Raw genomic sequence first — 18,273 nt, forward strand, 5'->3', positions numbered from 1 at the left:
AATTTGTAATTTTTTGTAGTGGAAGCTAAAGCGAAATGATGATGACAATTAAATTGTAAGATGAGATTCCCTTATATTCTATTTGAAAAATATAGTTGTTTTGGTTTGGAAAAATGCTTCGCCTCACTAGAACAACAACAACAACAACAACAAGAATAATAATAATAATAATAATAATAATCGGAAAAAATAAAAATTGAGAAGAAACATATCACCACATATGTAAAATTGTATTCCACATATTTCAAGTATTAATAGTCCGTACATAACCTTAAATGACTAAGCGCTTGTTTAAGTCCCGTTGTTTTCATAAGAATGAATTTTTAATAGTATATTGATGAAAAATGTGTGGTTGAAAAATAAGGAAAAATTTTAGATTTGTGTATAATATTATTTTATTAAAAATGTGTGATTGAAATGATATCAAAATACTGTTTAAGAGTAGGGCTCAAACGAGGGCTAATAATTAACCACAAAAAGATGAATTGTAACTTCAACACTAGATTGAGTTGTCCTATTTACATCAAGTTGAGTTGTAGAAGGTGTTGACACAGGAATGAGTAATTTATTAGAGTGTTGTCCTTTCCCACAACGAGATGGACTTCCATTGCACGAGTTTGGAGGAATAGCAGGTGACATGTGCTTCGACTTTCTTTTTGGTTGCATCTCTATAAGCATTTAAAAAACTAGCAATGAGATCTATAAAGAAATGATATCTTACATAACCATTACTTCTTGCACTGGTAACGGAGATAAATAAATAATATTAACAACATTAAGTCCAATCTTATGTGCCAACCTTAATGTGGACTATAACAAACGTTGGAAAATTAAATTTAAACACAAAATTCAGCAAAAAAAATATGTGAGATACATCCCGCCATGTTTTCCGTCGACCAAGGCGAAGTTGGTTGTTGGAGCTTCACACCAGTGACCATTCTAGAATGGTTGCTGAAGGTAGATCATATTCAGCGATCACATTTGTTGTCGTGGTTGCTAAATAGCTAGAAAAATATGCGGGATACATCCTGCCACGTCTTCCAGCGACCAAGGCGATGTTGGTTGTTGAAACTTCAAACCCATTGACCATAGATTGGTCGCTAAAGGCGGATAATATTCAGCGACCACATTTTTGGTCGCTAAACAGCTAGAAAAATACGCGGGATACATCCTGCCATGTTTTCCAGCAACCAAAGCAATGTTGGTTGCTAAAGCGTCACACCAACAACCACAAAATGGTCACTAAAGTGCATTAAAATATTAATACTGCTTTAATAGACGAAAACTTTTACCAACCAATATTTGGTTGGTAATAATTCCTTATGGCAACCACTTTCTATTGATTGTTGAAACCTTGGTCGGTGGAGCCTTTTTTTGTAGTGCCTCATGCTTCTTGTAAATAAATAGTATCTTAAGATACTATAATTTGCAGTAGTATAATAAATTATATCATACATGGAATGTTGAATTTGACATTTTTAATTTTATGTTAGATTGAAATGTATTAACCTTATCGAAGTATACATATAATAACTTAGAGAAGATGTCAATCTTTGGTATTAGCTTCAGTCAACTATCTATGATTCTATATTTTACTACTTTGGTCCAGTTGAACTTCACATCGGTTTGCTTTGTCATTGCAAATTCATTTATTCAAAGATGGATGATTGAAAATTAGTTCAAGTAAACATTGAATATAGTTTTGAAAAAATAAAATAAAATAAAATAAACACATTTAACACATTGATATTACCTTCAAAATAATCCAGACTATACATTGCACGGACAAATGACTAATTTATTAAAAAGTTACGTCTGAATATTTACATATATGCCTAAGAGTCTAAAGTATAATTTTTTATTCATATTTCGTACCCACACGATGAGGATTTTATTCTTATATCGTACCCACCCGATGAGGAAAGTTCATTTCTGCACCCTCTAAGATATGGCTTATTTATTTATTTATTTTTATTTTTAAAATTTAAATTTTGGCAGTAGCAAAACATTTCACTTTTAGTGATAGAAATTAAAAAATAAATGAATAATAATAATAATAATAATAATAATAATAATAATAATAATAATAATAATAATAATAATAATAAATGGATGAGATATTGAACCAAATTAAGTCTTATTAAATTATCTAAAACAAATACAATCACCAAAATCTCGTAATAAAGAGAGAACCAAGACACTAACTTGAATGAAAACGTCAACAAAAAATCACTCGAGTTCTGGTTTTGTTTCTCAATCACCAGCCTTATCTTCCAACTCGATTGGGGGATTATGGCGATCAATTGGAAGCTTAATGTATCCCAATGAGCCTTGAGGGACAAGTTTCAGATTCTCACAATTGCATATTTCGATCATGAATCCATCAGGATCGTTGAAAAACAGTTGATCAATTGCACCCTCATCTTCATCGCCCACTGTTCTCTTTATGTACTTAATGTTGTGATCCTTCAGCTTCTGCTCCATGGCTTCCATATTCTCACACTATATATCACAACTAAATTGATAAGATGGTACTATAAGCAAAGTTTATCAAAATATGCTCACAGACAAAATTTAGCTTAAAATTCGAGTTTGAGTTTGGTTCAGTTCGGCAAAACATAAAACTTGGAATGGTCGAACTTGTACATTACATGAATCTTTGTATTCAACTTCTCCTCAATCATACACGTTTACCTTTTCCATGAATAATTTTGGAGATTTATTTATTAGTAGGACTTCGTTCGAGACCTTGTGTTCTCACCATTCTTATTCTAAAGAAATGATTACGGAATTTATAAAGAAGAATAATAGTGAATTACACCTTTACAAAATTTGTACATAGAAGTATAGTTAAAATTAATATTTGATTTTTATTATGAATGTATATTTTAAAAAATTGGAATTAAAAAGGGTTACCCAACCCGTGAAATAGTATTCTTTTCCTGAAAAAAGCTAGACACGAAGTGCTATAAAAATGTCATAGAAATAAAAATAAATTATTTTCATAACTTACATAGTAAAATTTATAAATATTAATAAATTCAAGTTCTAATTTCATTAAAATAAAAAATTCATGGTACAACAATCGAAGTCCATAAATATATCAATTTTTAACTAAAATCCGCAGTTATTATTGTGAATCATGAAAGCAAGACATAAATAGTGAAAATAGTTAGTATGCCATGGCTCCCAAGATTAATTAATTAGTCTGGGAAAATAAAAATCCGATGGTTCAAATAGTCTAAATATAGAATCTGTTTGTGTCATAGAAATTAATATTTGATTTTGGCATAATAGAAAAATTAACTTATTAACTACTTTTAATTGACACATTCACAATTACTATCAGTGTATTATTAGGGTTGGCAACGGTTAGGGTTGGCAACGGTTCGGTTATGGGTCGGTTCGGCCAAGACCATAACCACACCACCAATTTTTTAAGCATACCATAATTGCACCATAACCACGTAAATCGGTTCGGTTCGGTTCGTATCTTGGTTCGGCACGGTTCGGTTTCATTAATAACCACGAAAATAAATTATTTTTTTATAGGGTTCATCCGTCAAATTGATATAAAACAATTTATGAAAAAAGTCAATGAAAACAAAAACATAATATTCCAAAGAAAAATGCAAACATTATCAAACAATATTCCAAACGTAAACGCAAACATTATCCTAATTTTCAATTGTAAAATACAAATTAAACAAACAATATTATAAATATAATAATACTAAACTTTTCCTTCATTCTTAATTATTGTACTTCGAAATTATTTGATTCATTCTTCCCTACACGTCTTACTAGCATAGATCAGCATTCAAAGTTGATTCCTATTCATCCTTTGCAATACTGGCACGTCAAGAAAAACATCGAACTCTGTTTTTATATGATCAACAGTAATAGAATGACTAACAAATGTAACAAATTTTCGGAGGTGATGACGACTTGGACAGTAGAGGCAGTGGAGCCGTGCGTGAGTTTATGGTTTGTGGAGAGTAGGGTTTGTATTTATATAATGTTATACTAATGCTATTATGGGGTAATGGTAAGTGGGCTGGCCCAATGAGTCAAGTAGATGTAATGAGGAGTGGAGGGATTTTGTTTAGGTTTGGATAGAAAAGTAGTGTAAAGTCCATAATCAATTCAATTGTGTTTTTTTTTTTTTTTTATTTTTTTTTTAGCGAGTAATCGGTTCAGTTTCGATTCGACGACCTAAATACTATACCCGCACCATTACAAACCGGTTCATTAAAATCAAAACCATATCCGCCCCATTGCACCATCGGTTCGATTTTTTTTGCCCCATTCAGTTCGGTTAACCGCGATTTTAGATTTTAACGGTTCAAATTGTCATCTTTATGTATTATTAGGTCACTACCATTCCTCTTTAAAAAAGTTAACAATAATATTACACAGAGTCATAAACAAGTATAATTATTTTAATAATGTTCTATCAGTTTTTTCACCACAATGTCACAACCAAGTATAATTTCTAATCAAGATTGTTCAAATGTTTTGGTTGAATGTTTTCCAAAAAATTCCATTAACTTCCATATTTGTGAATATTAAAGCCTGTTTGGCCGGGATTAAAATTAGATTTTTAGTAAATTTTGATAAAATTTGATTAGATGCGTGGTTGAAATAATCAAATAATGCAATGGAAATAATTTATAAAGAGCCTCATCTGCACAAAATTGAAAACTACAAGTTGAAAACAGATATTCCATTCTATGTACTGAAATAAATGAACTCAAAATTAAGTAAACCAATACATGTAGGAACCTGAAAGGAGATATGATTGTCCATGGGATCCAAATTCTCCCTATCTTGCGGCAACTTCTCGTCATCCTTAGCATGCACCAAGTGAATTCCAACTCCATAATTGAACAGCCACGCTCCGTCGAAATCAAACGCCTCCGGCCTCTCAATCAACACGAAGCCAAGAACTTTCGTGTAAAAGTCGACCGAATCTTTCACTGAGCTGCACACTCGAGAAACATGATTCAGTGCCAACAAAGGGATTTCATGCTCTTTTCCTTGCTTTTGTTCTTGCTTTTGTTCATTTTCCGTTGTCTGATCCTTTTTGCACTGCATTTTTGTGTTTTTGATTTTATGTGTTGCGTGAAGTAAATGAAAAACGGTGGCTTTTCATAAAGCTAGGCATGCCGCATAGAGAAGAAGGCGGGAGCTGACGCGTGGGGGGAAGTGCATGGAAATGCTGCACGTGTTAGCAAATTAGGGAACCATGCAAGCCTCAGGTGTCACTGCTCTAAATAATTAAAAAAAAAAAAAATTAAAGATCAAAAAGATATTTGGTTTAAGAATTCCAAAATAAACAAATAGTTTTATTCTTCTATTTTAAAAATAAAAATTAGAATATCCGTAAATTTTGTTCAAGCTAAGTTGGTTTTCCGGTGAGCGTTGGCGTAGGCATTTGCAAACTGCAATTACCTGGAAAACAAAGTGAAGTAGGTGAAAATACCGTTAAAACTCTAAGGTGAAGAAAGAAGTTGGAGAAACCGTAACAAAAATATGTAGAATATCAAATCAAATCTAACGAATTAAAAATAATAAGTCGTAATGTCTGAGGCATGTGCTATCACTTTTCTTAACACAATATTCGTCCCCACACGAGTGATGCATATAGGTAAGCAAAGAAGCCTTCAAGATACAATGTATTCTGAATAAAATGTATGTATTGTGCATGAACAAAAAGAACATCGAATATAAAGGAAAGAAAAAGCCACTTGAGAGATGAAAAGGTTTATGTGAAACCACTGGATCAATTTGTTTCTTAGTGAAAAGTTGACCTCACATAGAATACATTGTGCACTAGAATGATGACACTTGCACGTGTATCGATTGAAGAATTTTTCATGTGCTCATGCAACTGAAGTGGCTATGCATAGGGACTTCCCACTATACAATTTATACTTTCATTATTACATAGCTGATTTTGGAGAGCAACGTATGTCGAAAGTATATTTTTCCTGCCAAAATAAACCGAATGAGAAGTTCTCAATCAAATTATCCCACTTAATAATTTATTGTCACCTAAAGTTGGAACGCGTACTCTTAGACATAGATGTACGAATAGAATATCTATTGAAGAGTTTCCTAGGCTATGTAAATGCACAAGTTTGGCAATGGGGCATACTTGTCGATTTTGTTCAAGTTGTCCCCTTCGCAATAATTGCATGGATGTGTAGTTTATATTTAAATCTTTAATTATATATTTTTATTATCGTAAAATATTCACAATTTGTTGTGTAATATTTATTATTTAAAATTAGTATTTTTTTTTATTGAACTCTTTAGTATTTGCAAAGAAATATGATAAATATTGGCTTATGGCGGTCCACAAACATTATCCTCCTCGCTTGTGATAGCAATCTTAACCTCTTTACTACAGCCTTGAGTATCGGCCTATCCACAGTACACCTTCGACCCTTCGTCACTCTTGTCACCTCTTCCGTCTCCATCATCACATCCTCCATCCCCTTCTTCATAACCCCCATCTTCCTCATTCATCACACTGTTGTATCATTCGATGCCACTGTCGCATCCTTCGATTCCTCTCTGTTACCTTCTCCATCACCCTCTACATTACCATCATCACATCCTGTATCATCCCCATCACATCCCCCGTCACCCTCTCATTTCTCCCCATCCATCATATCTGTAATCTGCCTCTCATCCAATATATATGCAATCTATCCTCATTATCCTCTTGTCCTCCCTCACCACTCTTGTTATCTCCTCTATCACCACCTTTGTCCTCCCTCGACGTCTTCCCATCCCTATGATGATGAGATCTTGCCCACTTAATTATGGAGTCCAACTTATTATCTAACATCTTACATCTAATCGCAGGATCTCCTGGCTCCGATAGTAAAACTCATGGCTCATAACGTAGAACTCCTATATCATCTCGTATAACTCCAGTCAGATACCTATTGAGATGCTCAATCAAATCATTTGAAAAGGATCGATGTTGTGTTGGAGATTGATGAGATGATGGAGATTACTATGGTGTACGAGATCAACGGAGTGATGGAGATTGACGAGGTGAAGGATCTCCATGGGGTTGATGGAGCTCGATGGGGGTAAAAATGTAGTCATTGATTTTCCCCAAGAGTTCACAATTGCCACGAGCAAACATATTAATGATGAGGCATTTTTGTTATGCTACTAATGCTAGTACTTGTTCTGCTATTTTGCCCATGTCTGGCTAAGGAGATTGGTGTTGTGTAATAGATCAACGAGGTGAACGAGATATGTGGAGATGGAGCTCTCCGTTCAATAGGAAATCATTCTTACATAAATAAGAAAGTTGACAATTAGTACATTTAATTCACATATCACTACAAAAAAAAATATAAATTACAAATAAAGCACATGTAATAATATAAAACATAAAATATTATTCAACCACTCATTTTTCAAGAAAATATTATTTCACCCATTTTCATTTCTAGAAAATGGGGGGTCTAACCTGGGCCAAGCCCTTGTTTGAGCCCCATTTTAACGAGAATAATGCATTTTAAAATAGTAATTGATGGAAAATGTATAGTTAAAAATTAAGGAAATGTTTTGAGTTTGCATATAATATTATTTTATTAAAAAATATAGTTGAAAATGAGTTTTGAAAAAACGAAGCTTGTGAAGAATGGGGCTCAAACAAGGGCTAAATTGAATCCTGATATCAATTGAATAGGAAGATAGGTTAGATGCGAACACGATAGAAATGCTTGAAGGGTAAGATGGGCACATGATTTCCCGAAACGGACAACACATAGGAGTTAATGGCTTGAGCACATGTTCGGATTGTTACTAAGAGTCCGTTTGATTGTTACTTATTGAGTCAATAAACATACATAAAATATAAAATACAAATATAATACTCACTCGAGGATCATCTATGTTAGTGGACACTTCTATTTCATTTGAAATGTCTATTGCTTTATAATGATGCATTTAAGGGAACCTCTTGTCCTTCTTCCTAATTGTCCACTTGTCAGCTAAAGCAAGGATCGCTTCGTATGTCCATGTCTATAGCACGTACAATTATTTTATAAGGTCTAACATTTACATGCTTGGCAAATGAAAAGCCATATGTATCATATTTGCACTTGTTTTTAATGACTTGGGCATCAGATGTCACCTCTTGAACTCATGCAATGTATCCATAAAATATTTTCAACCCCATGAATTTTTATTGAACGCATCAAGATCATCAACAATATCTAACAAAAAAGATCAAATTGATGTTTTATGATGTTTGCACTTCAGCCCATTCTTTAGGATAAACATTAGTCCTAGCTTTAATTTATTTCAGCAACTCTCTAATGAAGTCTCTAACTGTGCATGAGTAATTGCAGACCTTTCTCAAAAATATTTATTCAAGAGTTTTTTATTTCATTGAATATTTGGCTTCACATCTTCTTCACTTCCTGAGTTTTAACTCTTAACGAGGGTTAACTCAAATATTGAGTATTTGCCTACCTTTCCATCCCATAACCCAAAACACAATACATTACCTTCGACTGATTTAAGCAGCCAAAATAACAGACTATCAATGATCTCCTCGAAAAATTGCATACGCCTCATTTGATGTAGTTTTCCACAGGGATGACAGGCTCAATAGAACTTAATGATCATCATCCAATCCCTTTAATACCTTTCTAAGACTCAAATAATTGCAACATGACATAACTTTCTCGAGATCTTCTCTCAATCTAGTGTCGAGAGCGTACTCCATTATACAATAACTTACAAATGTTAATAACTTACTAACTTATAAGAAATTATAGAATAATGCATATCCAGATAAGTAATTATATACTATCAATAAGCAAGAAGTAAATTCGTCTTGTTGCACAATTATATAACATTTCATTTGAAAAAGAAAAAAATGGTAAAACATTCTACCGCACCGACTTTGAATGGTCGGTGAGGTGAACCTAACCGATGCCATCATGAAGGATGAAGGCCCTCTCCCATTTCATTCATTTTCCATGTATTCTTCAATTTCAAGCAAATTTACACCTCAATACATTAATTTATAGCATAAATAACACGATCCATCAACATTAGAAGTAAAAAACTCAAAGATTGATTCACCACTTAAACAAATCAAGAAAATAAACTATTAAAACAGAATTTAACCTTGAATATTAGCGAACAAGATGGAGATCTAGATGGAGATGAAGATGAAGATGAAGTCTCAACTTGACAATCAAACACGCTTGGGTAGATTTCGACCGGTCTTGTTTTGCCTCTTCTTTTTCTCTCTTTTGTAATGTTCAAGTGAGGGGTAAATGTGAGATTTAAGGTTTTCTTCCTTTTTTTAAAAAACTCCTGACAAAAAGGGGTCAAAAGCCTTTGTGGTAAATGTGCCTATTTCCTAGAGTCTAAACTTCCATCTTTGGGCTTTTATTGGATATCAATATGGGAAAATTACACGCATACCTGATTTTTAAGTTCTCAATTCAAAAAATAAAGTTTTAAACTACTTGTTCAAAAATCAGGTGATAGTTTATTTTTAAATATTCATAATAATATTATAAAATTAATTAATCTACCCATCCCACCACATCCTCCCGACTCATTTAAACCCTCAAATCCTAATTCATTTCCCCCTACCGATTCTCTCTCTACCTTCTCTCTCTTTATCCCTCACTCTTCACCCACCCAACACCTTCCTATTCCGATGCTGCTCCTCTAGTATGGCAATATCGTCGATCGCGTCAATCGCGGACGATGAAGTAGCATCCTGGGGCGCAGTAGTGCCTCACTACCAGGCGGTGCTGCCACTGTGCATAGTGATGACTAACAGTGTCGCCTTCAACACTGAATATAGATTGAGCGCAGTGGTGCCGCTGCTACGTCTCACAGCCGTCACCTTCAATAAGATTTTTTTTCTTTGATCCGATCTGGTTGTTTCAGGTGTGGTGTTCTAGCAGGTGATGGCGATGGTTGTGGTAGTTTTAGCGGCGGTGGTGCGGGTGGGGATGCTACAGTTGGTGCTGGCGAGGTAAAATTGTAGTTGCCGAAATTTGGTAGGACTTTGTTGTAATTCTCAGCACTGACAGCGACCATTTCTTGCTTCTTTATATTGCTTCTTCCGCTTCACATTTCATGATAGTGACAACGAGGGATTGTGAACGCCGCCCCTTATCTACACACAATGCCGCACCACAGGCGGAGATTTGGTGGCACCCACTCCCGTGACCTCCGCTCGGTTATTCATTCTCTGTGGATTCGAGGTAGTAACAGTGACGATTTTAGGGTTATTTTTGTTGGGTGGTGGTTGTGGTGCGGTGGAGATGGAGGTTCTCTATTCTTGTTGGTGATTGTTTTGGTTGTTGGGTTATTACTGGCAGTAGTAGTAGTAGTGCAATGGTAATGGTGTTGGTGGAATGTTATAGTGGTGGTTGTTGGTGGTGGAGGTGGTTGCTGGTGGATGGAGATCTGATGGAAGTGTTGTCATGGTTTTTGTTGGTAGTAGATTGGATTTGATGGTGGTGATGTTGTGATTTTGGTGGTAGTGCTGACAGCGGTGACAAGGTGAGATTGATCGCAAGTGGTCGTGGTGGCAGAGGCTATGGTAATAGTGTTGGTGGTAATGGTATGTGATATACTATTTAGTGTATGTGACCAACCAACTATTTGGTTTACTTGTGACCAACTATTTAACTATGGTCTTAACATTCCATAATTTGTGGCTAAAAAATAATTTGTAACCAACAAAATTGAAAATATGTGATCGATAGATAAAATGTGCCCTATATTTATTTTATCTATGACCAATGAAATAAATTTTAACCCGTAAATTTTTTGAATTGTGACATCGAAATAATTTGTGACCAATTAATTTTATAATATATGATCAATAAATAAGTTATGACATATAACTATGTACATGTAACGATTAATTGCATAATCGTGACCTTATTATATTTAATTAATAAAATATTTTTAAATAATAAATAAATACCCAATTTTTATATTTTTAAACTTAAGGCCTGAGAATTGTTTTGATGATACTTTATACCTAATATATAATTCTTTTTCCCTATCAATATTTAGGGTGGAATCTGGGCTGATATTGAGCCTCTGATACCCAACCAACGAAAATGAAAAAGTATTTCAAAATGGATTTTGATATATGTACAGTCCTAGTAGGACGTACACTTTACACCCCCTCACAACAGGGAGGGCCTGTGCCAATAAAAAAAGATGCGGGCTCCCTTGTTGTGAGGGGCTGTCACCCACCATGTAAAGAGGAATATACCTCGAGCACGGTTGTTTCAAAATTGTTATTTTTTGTTCTAGTGTTTGTAGTTTTCTGCATCATACATAACAACCTACGGATTTGATTACTTATTGCTGATGTGGTGATTCAAAATAATTTTCCATTTTATTTTATTCATTTATTTTTTACTTTTAACTCTAGTCACTTCTCCTCCAGTTCCAACGTGCCTTTCACGGAGATATAGAACAAATGGAAAGACAAGCGGCTTACAAAAGTTTCCATTTTTTTTTTTACTTTTAACTCTCATCACTTTCCCCCCGATTCGAACGCACCTTTCTCGGAGATGTAGAACAAATGGAAAAACAAACACACCAAGCTGCTCTTAACTATTCAGACATCAATTCTAGCACAATCGACATCGAGAACATAGCAAATTAATAATTAACATCTATTGATGTCATCGGCGTTAATGTCGTACGAGTTTGAAGAAGGTTTTTTTCTCCTTTTATGTTGAAATTTACCCAGTTTTCTTCATTTTTGAGAAATGCTGCTGTGTACAAGGTTAAAGAAAAAAGGATTTAGGGCATTTTTTAAATCAAAATCTCGAAAAGTACCTAAAAGGTATGTACAACCAACAATTTTCATTTTTCATATCTTCTCCGTATATAAGACTCAAATGTCACAAAAAATGTGGCGACCATACATTCTCCCCTTTGCACATATTGGAGAATATATATACACACACACACACACTTTTATTTCAAAACTGCTTAGCTAAAATATCATTTCTTGAAAAGTCAATCCATGAACATACTGGTATTCGGGAAACCAGGCTTAAAGAGTTAGAGAAGAAGATTAAGGCTATTAAAAGTCAGATGCAGTCAGCATCCAAGTGTTAGCTTGATGCCCATTCTTCGAGTAGTGTTCTGTAAAATCACATTATGAATTGATGTTCGTTTATTTGCGTGTTATAGTTTGAAGTGACTGTCTAAGGTTCCATGATCATATAGGATGTCACAAATTGTATACTCGATGAATCGGGTATAGTAAGAGACAATTTGTGATGTGATCAAAATTATGTCATTCACAATCGGTTCATAAAGTTGGACGCTTTATGTTGCTAAAATTGTATTGTTCTTATTAAGATTTGTCTAGATCTTGAAATATGAACAATAATGTGTTTCAATGCACATTGAACGGGACTGCGTAGATGACTCATTTGTGACCATTTGAAATAAGACTCTACTTGATTATCAAACAAGTCACCTAAATCATAAGTGAGTAATGTATCTTTGATTGCTAGTTCAAGTTCTTTAAGGTACCAATGAGTGAAGTCTTAAACAGAAGATTGATCTCGGTGCTTTGGGAATTGGGCCGAAACAATTAGAGATCATATACTTACAATAGTGGAATCCATTAATCATTAAGATGAGTGATTGTCACTCTAAGGTATTTTCTTAGGAAAATTGAATCCGAGCTCAGTAGGTCGACGATGAGATCATTGGACTTTACATTGTGATTTGATCACAACGATTTTGCCGTATGAAAATGGGACTTAGAGGGTAATACATGTTGAAGGACAAAACGGTCATTTTCCTAGTTTCAACATATTGGCGGTCAAATGAGGGTTGACTTGTGGAACGATAATCAGTGGATATTGTTATTGGATCATAATTTGCTTCTATAACTATCACTCGAATCGAGAGTGCAATTTCGATATTTTGGTAGAATAAGCTGGGATTAATAGATGTATCTCAATTGGTCAAGAGTTGACCAAACTGAAAACATCTATTGGAGTTTGGGTTATGTGAGTTCGGTTAGGCCCTTCTCTTGGCTCCAATAAAAGGTGTGTGACTTACTTGGTCTACTACAATAAAGTCCAAAGAAATTTGTGCAATTTTCAAACCCTAATAGAGTATTATAAATATGCACTTTATTGACATGTTTTATATGAGAATTATGGTTATCATTTTCACTTTCCCCAAAAGGAAATACACCTAGTGGAGAACAAGGAAGAAGATTTAAGGGAGGGAGCAATTGGCTAGCCATTAATAGCTCCTTCAGAAGGTTATCATCTCCCCTTTCTTTGTGTGAGGATTTTTATAATCTAATGATCTCAAGGTCACTAAAATATTTATTTACATGGTTTCATTCTTCAAAGGAAAATTAATTTCCTATTGTGATGATTAAAATTCATTAACCAACAAATGATATCAGAGCCAAGGTTATTTTAAGCCTTGAGTAGGATTGAATTTTTTTTTAAATCTTAATGTAATATGCATTTTAGTTGGGTTGTGTTAGATTATTTGATTTTGACATGTTTATGTTTTAAATATATTTAAAGTTATTGCTGATACATTGATAATCACTTTTGGCCATAGAATTTCTTTTTACTTCCTATTGTATTTCATATGTTATAGTTGTTATCTAGAATTATTGTAAGCCATAAGGCACTAAGGTTTTTGTATATTTCATTCTTCATTTTCACACTTGTATTTTGATGAAGAAATGTAATCGTTGTTGTTGTATCTTCAATGAAGAGGAAGGAAAGACAAAAATGCAAGAAACTCAAGAAATACCTAGCTGAATGGTGGCAGCGGCGGTGGCCGCCGTGACCGGAGCAATGGCAGTCGCCACGACCATACACTGGTCGCGGCAGCCGCCATGGCTGCTGCGTGCTGTACGAAAGCAGCAGCTGAAGCTGTTGTGGCTGCCTTGCCGGCGGTGGTGCTGGCAGCCCCTTTTTGGGATCGTCGGAGATTACGTCGTCGTCAGAGTTGTGTGTACTCTGGTTTTGTGTGTGTTTTCTTGCTAGCGTTTGAAAACTAGGGTAATTTAGATTTTTTGGGTCTCTCTTTGATACTTGGGCCAATGCTCCTAAAAAATAAACCCAAGTAAAACTACTGAAGTCATCAATAAATGTAACAAAGTACTTATAACGTGCATGAGAAATAATAGGTGAAATTCTCCAAACATCACTATGAATAATATCAAAACATTGTGAGACACGATATCCATGAGAGGGAAAAGGTAGAGTTTTACTTTTGCCAAGTTTGCATGCAGTGCAATCAAAAGAAAGTTCAGACGAACATCTTTTATTACCCAATAAATTAGAATTAAATAAAGTGCGAAGTACATCTGAGTTTGGGTGGCCTAAACGTTTGTACCCCAATTTATTATCAGTACTAATGGTATTACTTGCAAATGAAAGTAAAGGAGAACTAGGAAAAGGAGAAATATGCAAGGGAAATAGTCATCCCACTTGAAGAATTGGGTCGGGATGTGGTCCAATATAATTCTTTTTATCCAATTTACATTTAAATATTTTTTTATCACTCTAAATTAATTAGAGGTGGTTGAAAAATATTTTATATAATTAGTGCCATTATAATTGTTTATATTTGGCGGACTAATTAAGTGAAAATCCAACGGTGCAAAATAATAAGTGGGAGAGGGTTTATAGACATGTATAAACCTACCACCTCCTCCATCATCCAATTTGTTATTAAAATACGTATGTTTAGTATTGAATTATTTCGATCTCCCTATAGACTACGTTATTTTTGATTAACTGAAATTAGATCTAGTAATAGAATTTCTTTAAAAATGAAATAATGGGATGATTTTCCTATAGACGATATCTTATATATTTCAGATATTTTAAAATTATTGACGAAGGTTATTACACTTATATATGAATATTTTTGGAGGACTTCGTATAGAAGATTTCAACAAAATTATTCATAGGCCAAATAATAATCAATCATCATTTTCTTGTGGCATGAGATGTCTAACTCAATAAAATGAGTGGGAGGGTCCCAACCTTGCCAACAACTTCATTGATCTCCTATAAAGGGCGTGTTAAAAGTTGTAAGGGTTTAAGGTTTTTTTATGACAAATATAGTTTTGGGTCTATATTTGCATATTCATATACATGCATCATACAAAGATTATTGTTCATTTTATTAATACACAAATCGTTAATTTTACAGAAAAATGTCGCTTAATTCATTATCAGTAATACTTAACAAAAAACAACTTGTTGGAGAAAACTACGTTAACTGGAAAAGGAATCTTAATATTGTTCTTGCCGCTGAAAAATAAAAATTTGTGCTGGATGAAGTTTGTCCCGAAGCCCATAAAGATGGCTCCACGAAATCTCAAAAGACTGCATATGAAAAGTGGCATCATTCTGATGAGATGGCCCATTGTTACATTTTGACATCCATGTCAAATGTATTCAATAGAAATATCAAAATATGGAAACTACTTTTGACATAATGGAAAGCCTTCAAGAGATGTTTGGACATCAAAGCCGACAAGCTAGGCAAGCCTCTATTAGGGCAATCATGAACACACGCATGAAATCGGGCGCATCTGTAAGGGACCATATGTTAACCATGATTGGTCACTTCAATGCTGCGGAAGTTTTAGGAGCTGACATTGATTCTGAGACGCAGATTGAAATGGTCCTTGAGACTCTTCCTGAGATGTTCTCACATTTTATAGTTAATTATAATCTACACGAGATGGACATGACTCTGATGGAATTAATGAAAGAGCTCCAAAATGCTTATCTGTTCTAAAGGCTAGAAGTGGAAGTGCTTTGATTGTTACAGTCGGACCCTCTCATCCTAAGTCTTCTGGTGGCAAAGGAGGAAAGAAGAGGAAGAGGCCAAATAAAAAGCCAAATAGCAAGTCAAAGGGGAAGAAAACTACTGTCGATGGGAAACCAAAGGGAAAGTGTTTTATTTGTGGACAAAAGGGTCTTTGAAAGAGGAACTACTCGAATTACCTAGCTAAGGGGAAGCAAGGTAAAGGCAATAATGTCCTATTCATTAAGTCATGCTTAGTGGTTGATTTGACTAATACATGGATTGTAGATTCTGGAGCCACTAATCATGTTTGCAATTCTTTGCAGGGGCTCTAGGAAACCAAGCATTTCAGTGAAGGAGAGTACACTCTTGGGGTTGGCATAGGAGCAGTGGTATCTGCCAAAGCTGTTGACACTTTTACTTTATGTTTTGAGAATCGTAGGCGTTAGATATTAGATGATTGTTATTATGTTCCCTAACTTACACGGAACTTGGTTTCCGTTGCACTTTTATATCATTTGGAGGGGAAGCTGTGGTATGGAGGAGTATGAAGCAATCTTGTATTATTGATTCCACCATGGAGGCAGAATATGTAGTGGCTTGTAAAGTTGCTAAAGAAGTTGTATGGTTCAAGAAGTTTCTTTTGCACCTTGACGTGCTACTTTTGGCAATGGGGCCCATAACGCTTTATTGCGATAATAGTGGGGTGATTGCCAATGCTAAAGAACCCAGGAGTCATCAGCGTGGCAAGTACATTGAGAAAAAAATCACCTTGTTAGAGAAATTGTTCATCGAGGAGACGTGTCATTAGTAAGATTGCATCAGCAGATAATCTTGCGGATCCGTTCACTAAGACCTTACCAGCCAAGGCTTTTGATGGACATCTTAAGGGGATGAGTATTCTTGATATGTCACACATACTCAAAGAAGGGCAAATGGGAAATTGTTAGCTTGATGCCCATTCTTCGAGTAGTGTTTTGTAAAATCACATTATGAATTGACGTTCGTTTATTCGCGTGTTATAGTTTGAAATGATTGTCTATTGTTCCATGATCATATAGGATGTCACAAATTGTATACTCGATGGATCAGGTATAGTAAGACCCAATTTGTGATGTGTTCAAAATTATGTCGTTCACAACCTGTTCATAAAGTTGGGCGCTTTATGTTGATAAGATTGTATTGTTCTTATTAAGATTTGTTTAGATCTTGAAATAGAAACAATAATGTGTTTCGATGCACATTGAACGAGACCGCGTAGATGACTCATTTGTGACCGTTTGAAATGAGACTCTACATGATTATCAAACAGGTCACCTAAATCCTAAGTGAGTAATGTACCTATGATTGCTAGTTCAAGTTCTTTGAGGTACCAATGAGTGAAGTCTTAAATAGAAGATTGATTTCGGTGCTTTGGGAATCGAGCCAAAACAATTAGGGATCATATACTTACAATAGTGGAATCCATTAAGATGAGACGATCGTCACTCTAAGGTATTTTCCTAGGCAAATTGAATCCGAGCTCAGTAGGTCGACGATGAGATCGTTGGACTTTACATTGTGATTTGATCACAACGAATTTGCCGTATGAAAATGGGACTTAGAGGGTAATACATGTTGAAGGGCAAAACGGTCATTTTGCCAGTTTCAACATATTGGCGATCAAATGGGGATTGACATGTGTAATGATAATCAGAGGATATTGTTATTGAATCATAATTTGCTTCTATAACTATCACTCGACTCGAGAGTGCAATCTCGATTTTTTGATAGAATAAGCCAGGATTAATAGATGTATCTCAATTGGTCAAGAGTTGACCAAATTGGAAACATCTACTGGAGCTTGGGTTATGTGAGTCTGGTTATGTCCCTCTCTTGGCTCCAATAAAAAGTGTGTGACTTAATTGGTCTACTACAATAATGTCCAAGGAAATTTGTGTAATTTCCAAACCCTAATAGGGTATTATAAATATGCACTTTATTGGCATATTTTATATGAGAATTAGGGTTAGTCATTTTTCACTTTCCCCAAAAGGAAATACACCTAGTGGAGAACAAGGAAGAAGATCTAAGGGAGGAAGCAATTGGCTAGGCCATTAATAGCTCCTTCAAAAGGTTATTATCTCTCCTTTTTATGTGTGAGGATTTTTATAATCCAATGATCTCAAGGTCACTAAATTCCTTATTTACATGATTTTAATCTTCAAAAGAAAATTAATTTCCTATTGTGATGATTAAAATTCATTGACCAACACCAAGGACCTCGAGGTAGGTTCTCTATAGTTGCCCTCATAAGTGTTTTTGTTAAGTAGGTTTCAGAAATTGGTAGTTTCTTAAAATGTCTAATTGAAATGGCTAATGGCATCTTTCATTATAAATTTGATTTCTCTTACCTCCTTGTATAGAAAAATGAAGTGT

General features: G+C 34.7%; 2 protein-coding genes across 2 annotated transcripts; one reads left to right on the forward strand and one right to left on the reverse strand.

Annotated features, from left to right (window-relative positions):
* Positions 1–2,123: 2,123 nt before the first annotated feature.
* LOC111410956 (lactoylglutathione lyase) lies at positions 2,124–5,104 on the reverse strand. The gene is made up of 2 exons (XM_023041546.1): positions 4,786–5,104; positions 2,124–2,502 (listed from the first exon to the last, which is right to left on the reverse strand). The coding sequence occupies exons 1-2, from the start codon at positions 5,095–5,097 to the stop codon at positions 2,254–2,256; spliced, it is 561 nt and encodes a 186-aa protein (XP_022897314.1). The 5' UTR covers positions 5,098–5,104; the 3' UTR covers positions 2,124–2,253.
* A 10,436-nt stretch (positions 5,105–15,540) lies between these two features.
* Positions 15,541–16,239, forward strand: LOC111411166. The gene is made up of 3 exons (XM_023041724.1): positions 15,541–15,752; positions 15,821–16,003; positions 16,182–16,239. Exons 1-3 carry the CDS (start codon positions 15,541–15,543, stop codon positions 16,237–16,239), a joined length of 453 nt encoding a protein of 150 aa, XP_022897492.1.
* The last annotated feature ends 2,034 nt before the right edge of the window (positions 16,240–18,273 follow it).

The sequence above is a fragment of the Olea europaea genome, chromosome 15 (assembly GCF_002742605.1).
Source record: "Olea europaea var. sylvestris chromosome 15, O_europaea_v1, whole genome shotgun sequence".
Taxonomy (NCBI): domain Eukaryota; kingdom Viridiplantae; phylum Streptophyta; class Magnoliopsida; order Lamiales; family Oleaceae; genus Olea; species Olea europaea.

Coding starts and splice junctions, on each gene's coding strand:
- LOC111410956 (XM_023041546.1), bottom strand. CDS start 5,097: ATGCAGTGCAAAAAGGATCAGACAACGGAAAATGAACAAAAGCAAGAA. Junction 2,503..4,785: donor ACAATCATATCTCCTTTCAG/GTTCCTACATGT, acceptor TGTGATATATAG/TGTGAGAATATGGAAGCCAT.
- LOC111411166 (XM_023041724.1), top strand. CDS start 15,541: ATGGAAAGCCTTCAAGAGATGTTTGGACATCAAAGCCGACAAGCTAGG. Junction 15,753..15,820: donor CTTGAGACTCTTCCTGAGAT/GTTCTCACATTT, acceptor AATTAATGAAAG/AGCTCCAAAATGCTTATCTG. Junction 16,004..16,181: donor GATGGGAAACCAAAGGGAAA/GTGTTTTATTTG, acceptor AATTCTTTGCAG/GGGCTCTAGGAAACCAAGCA.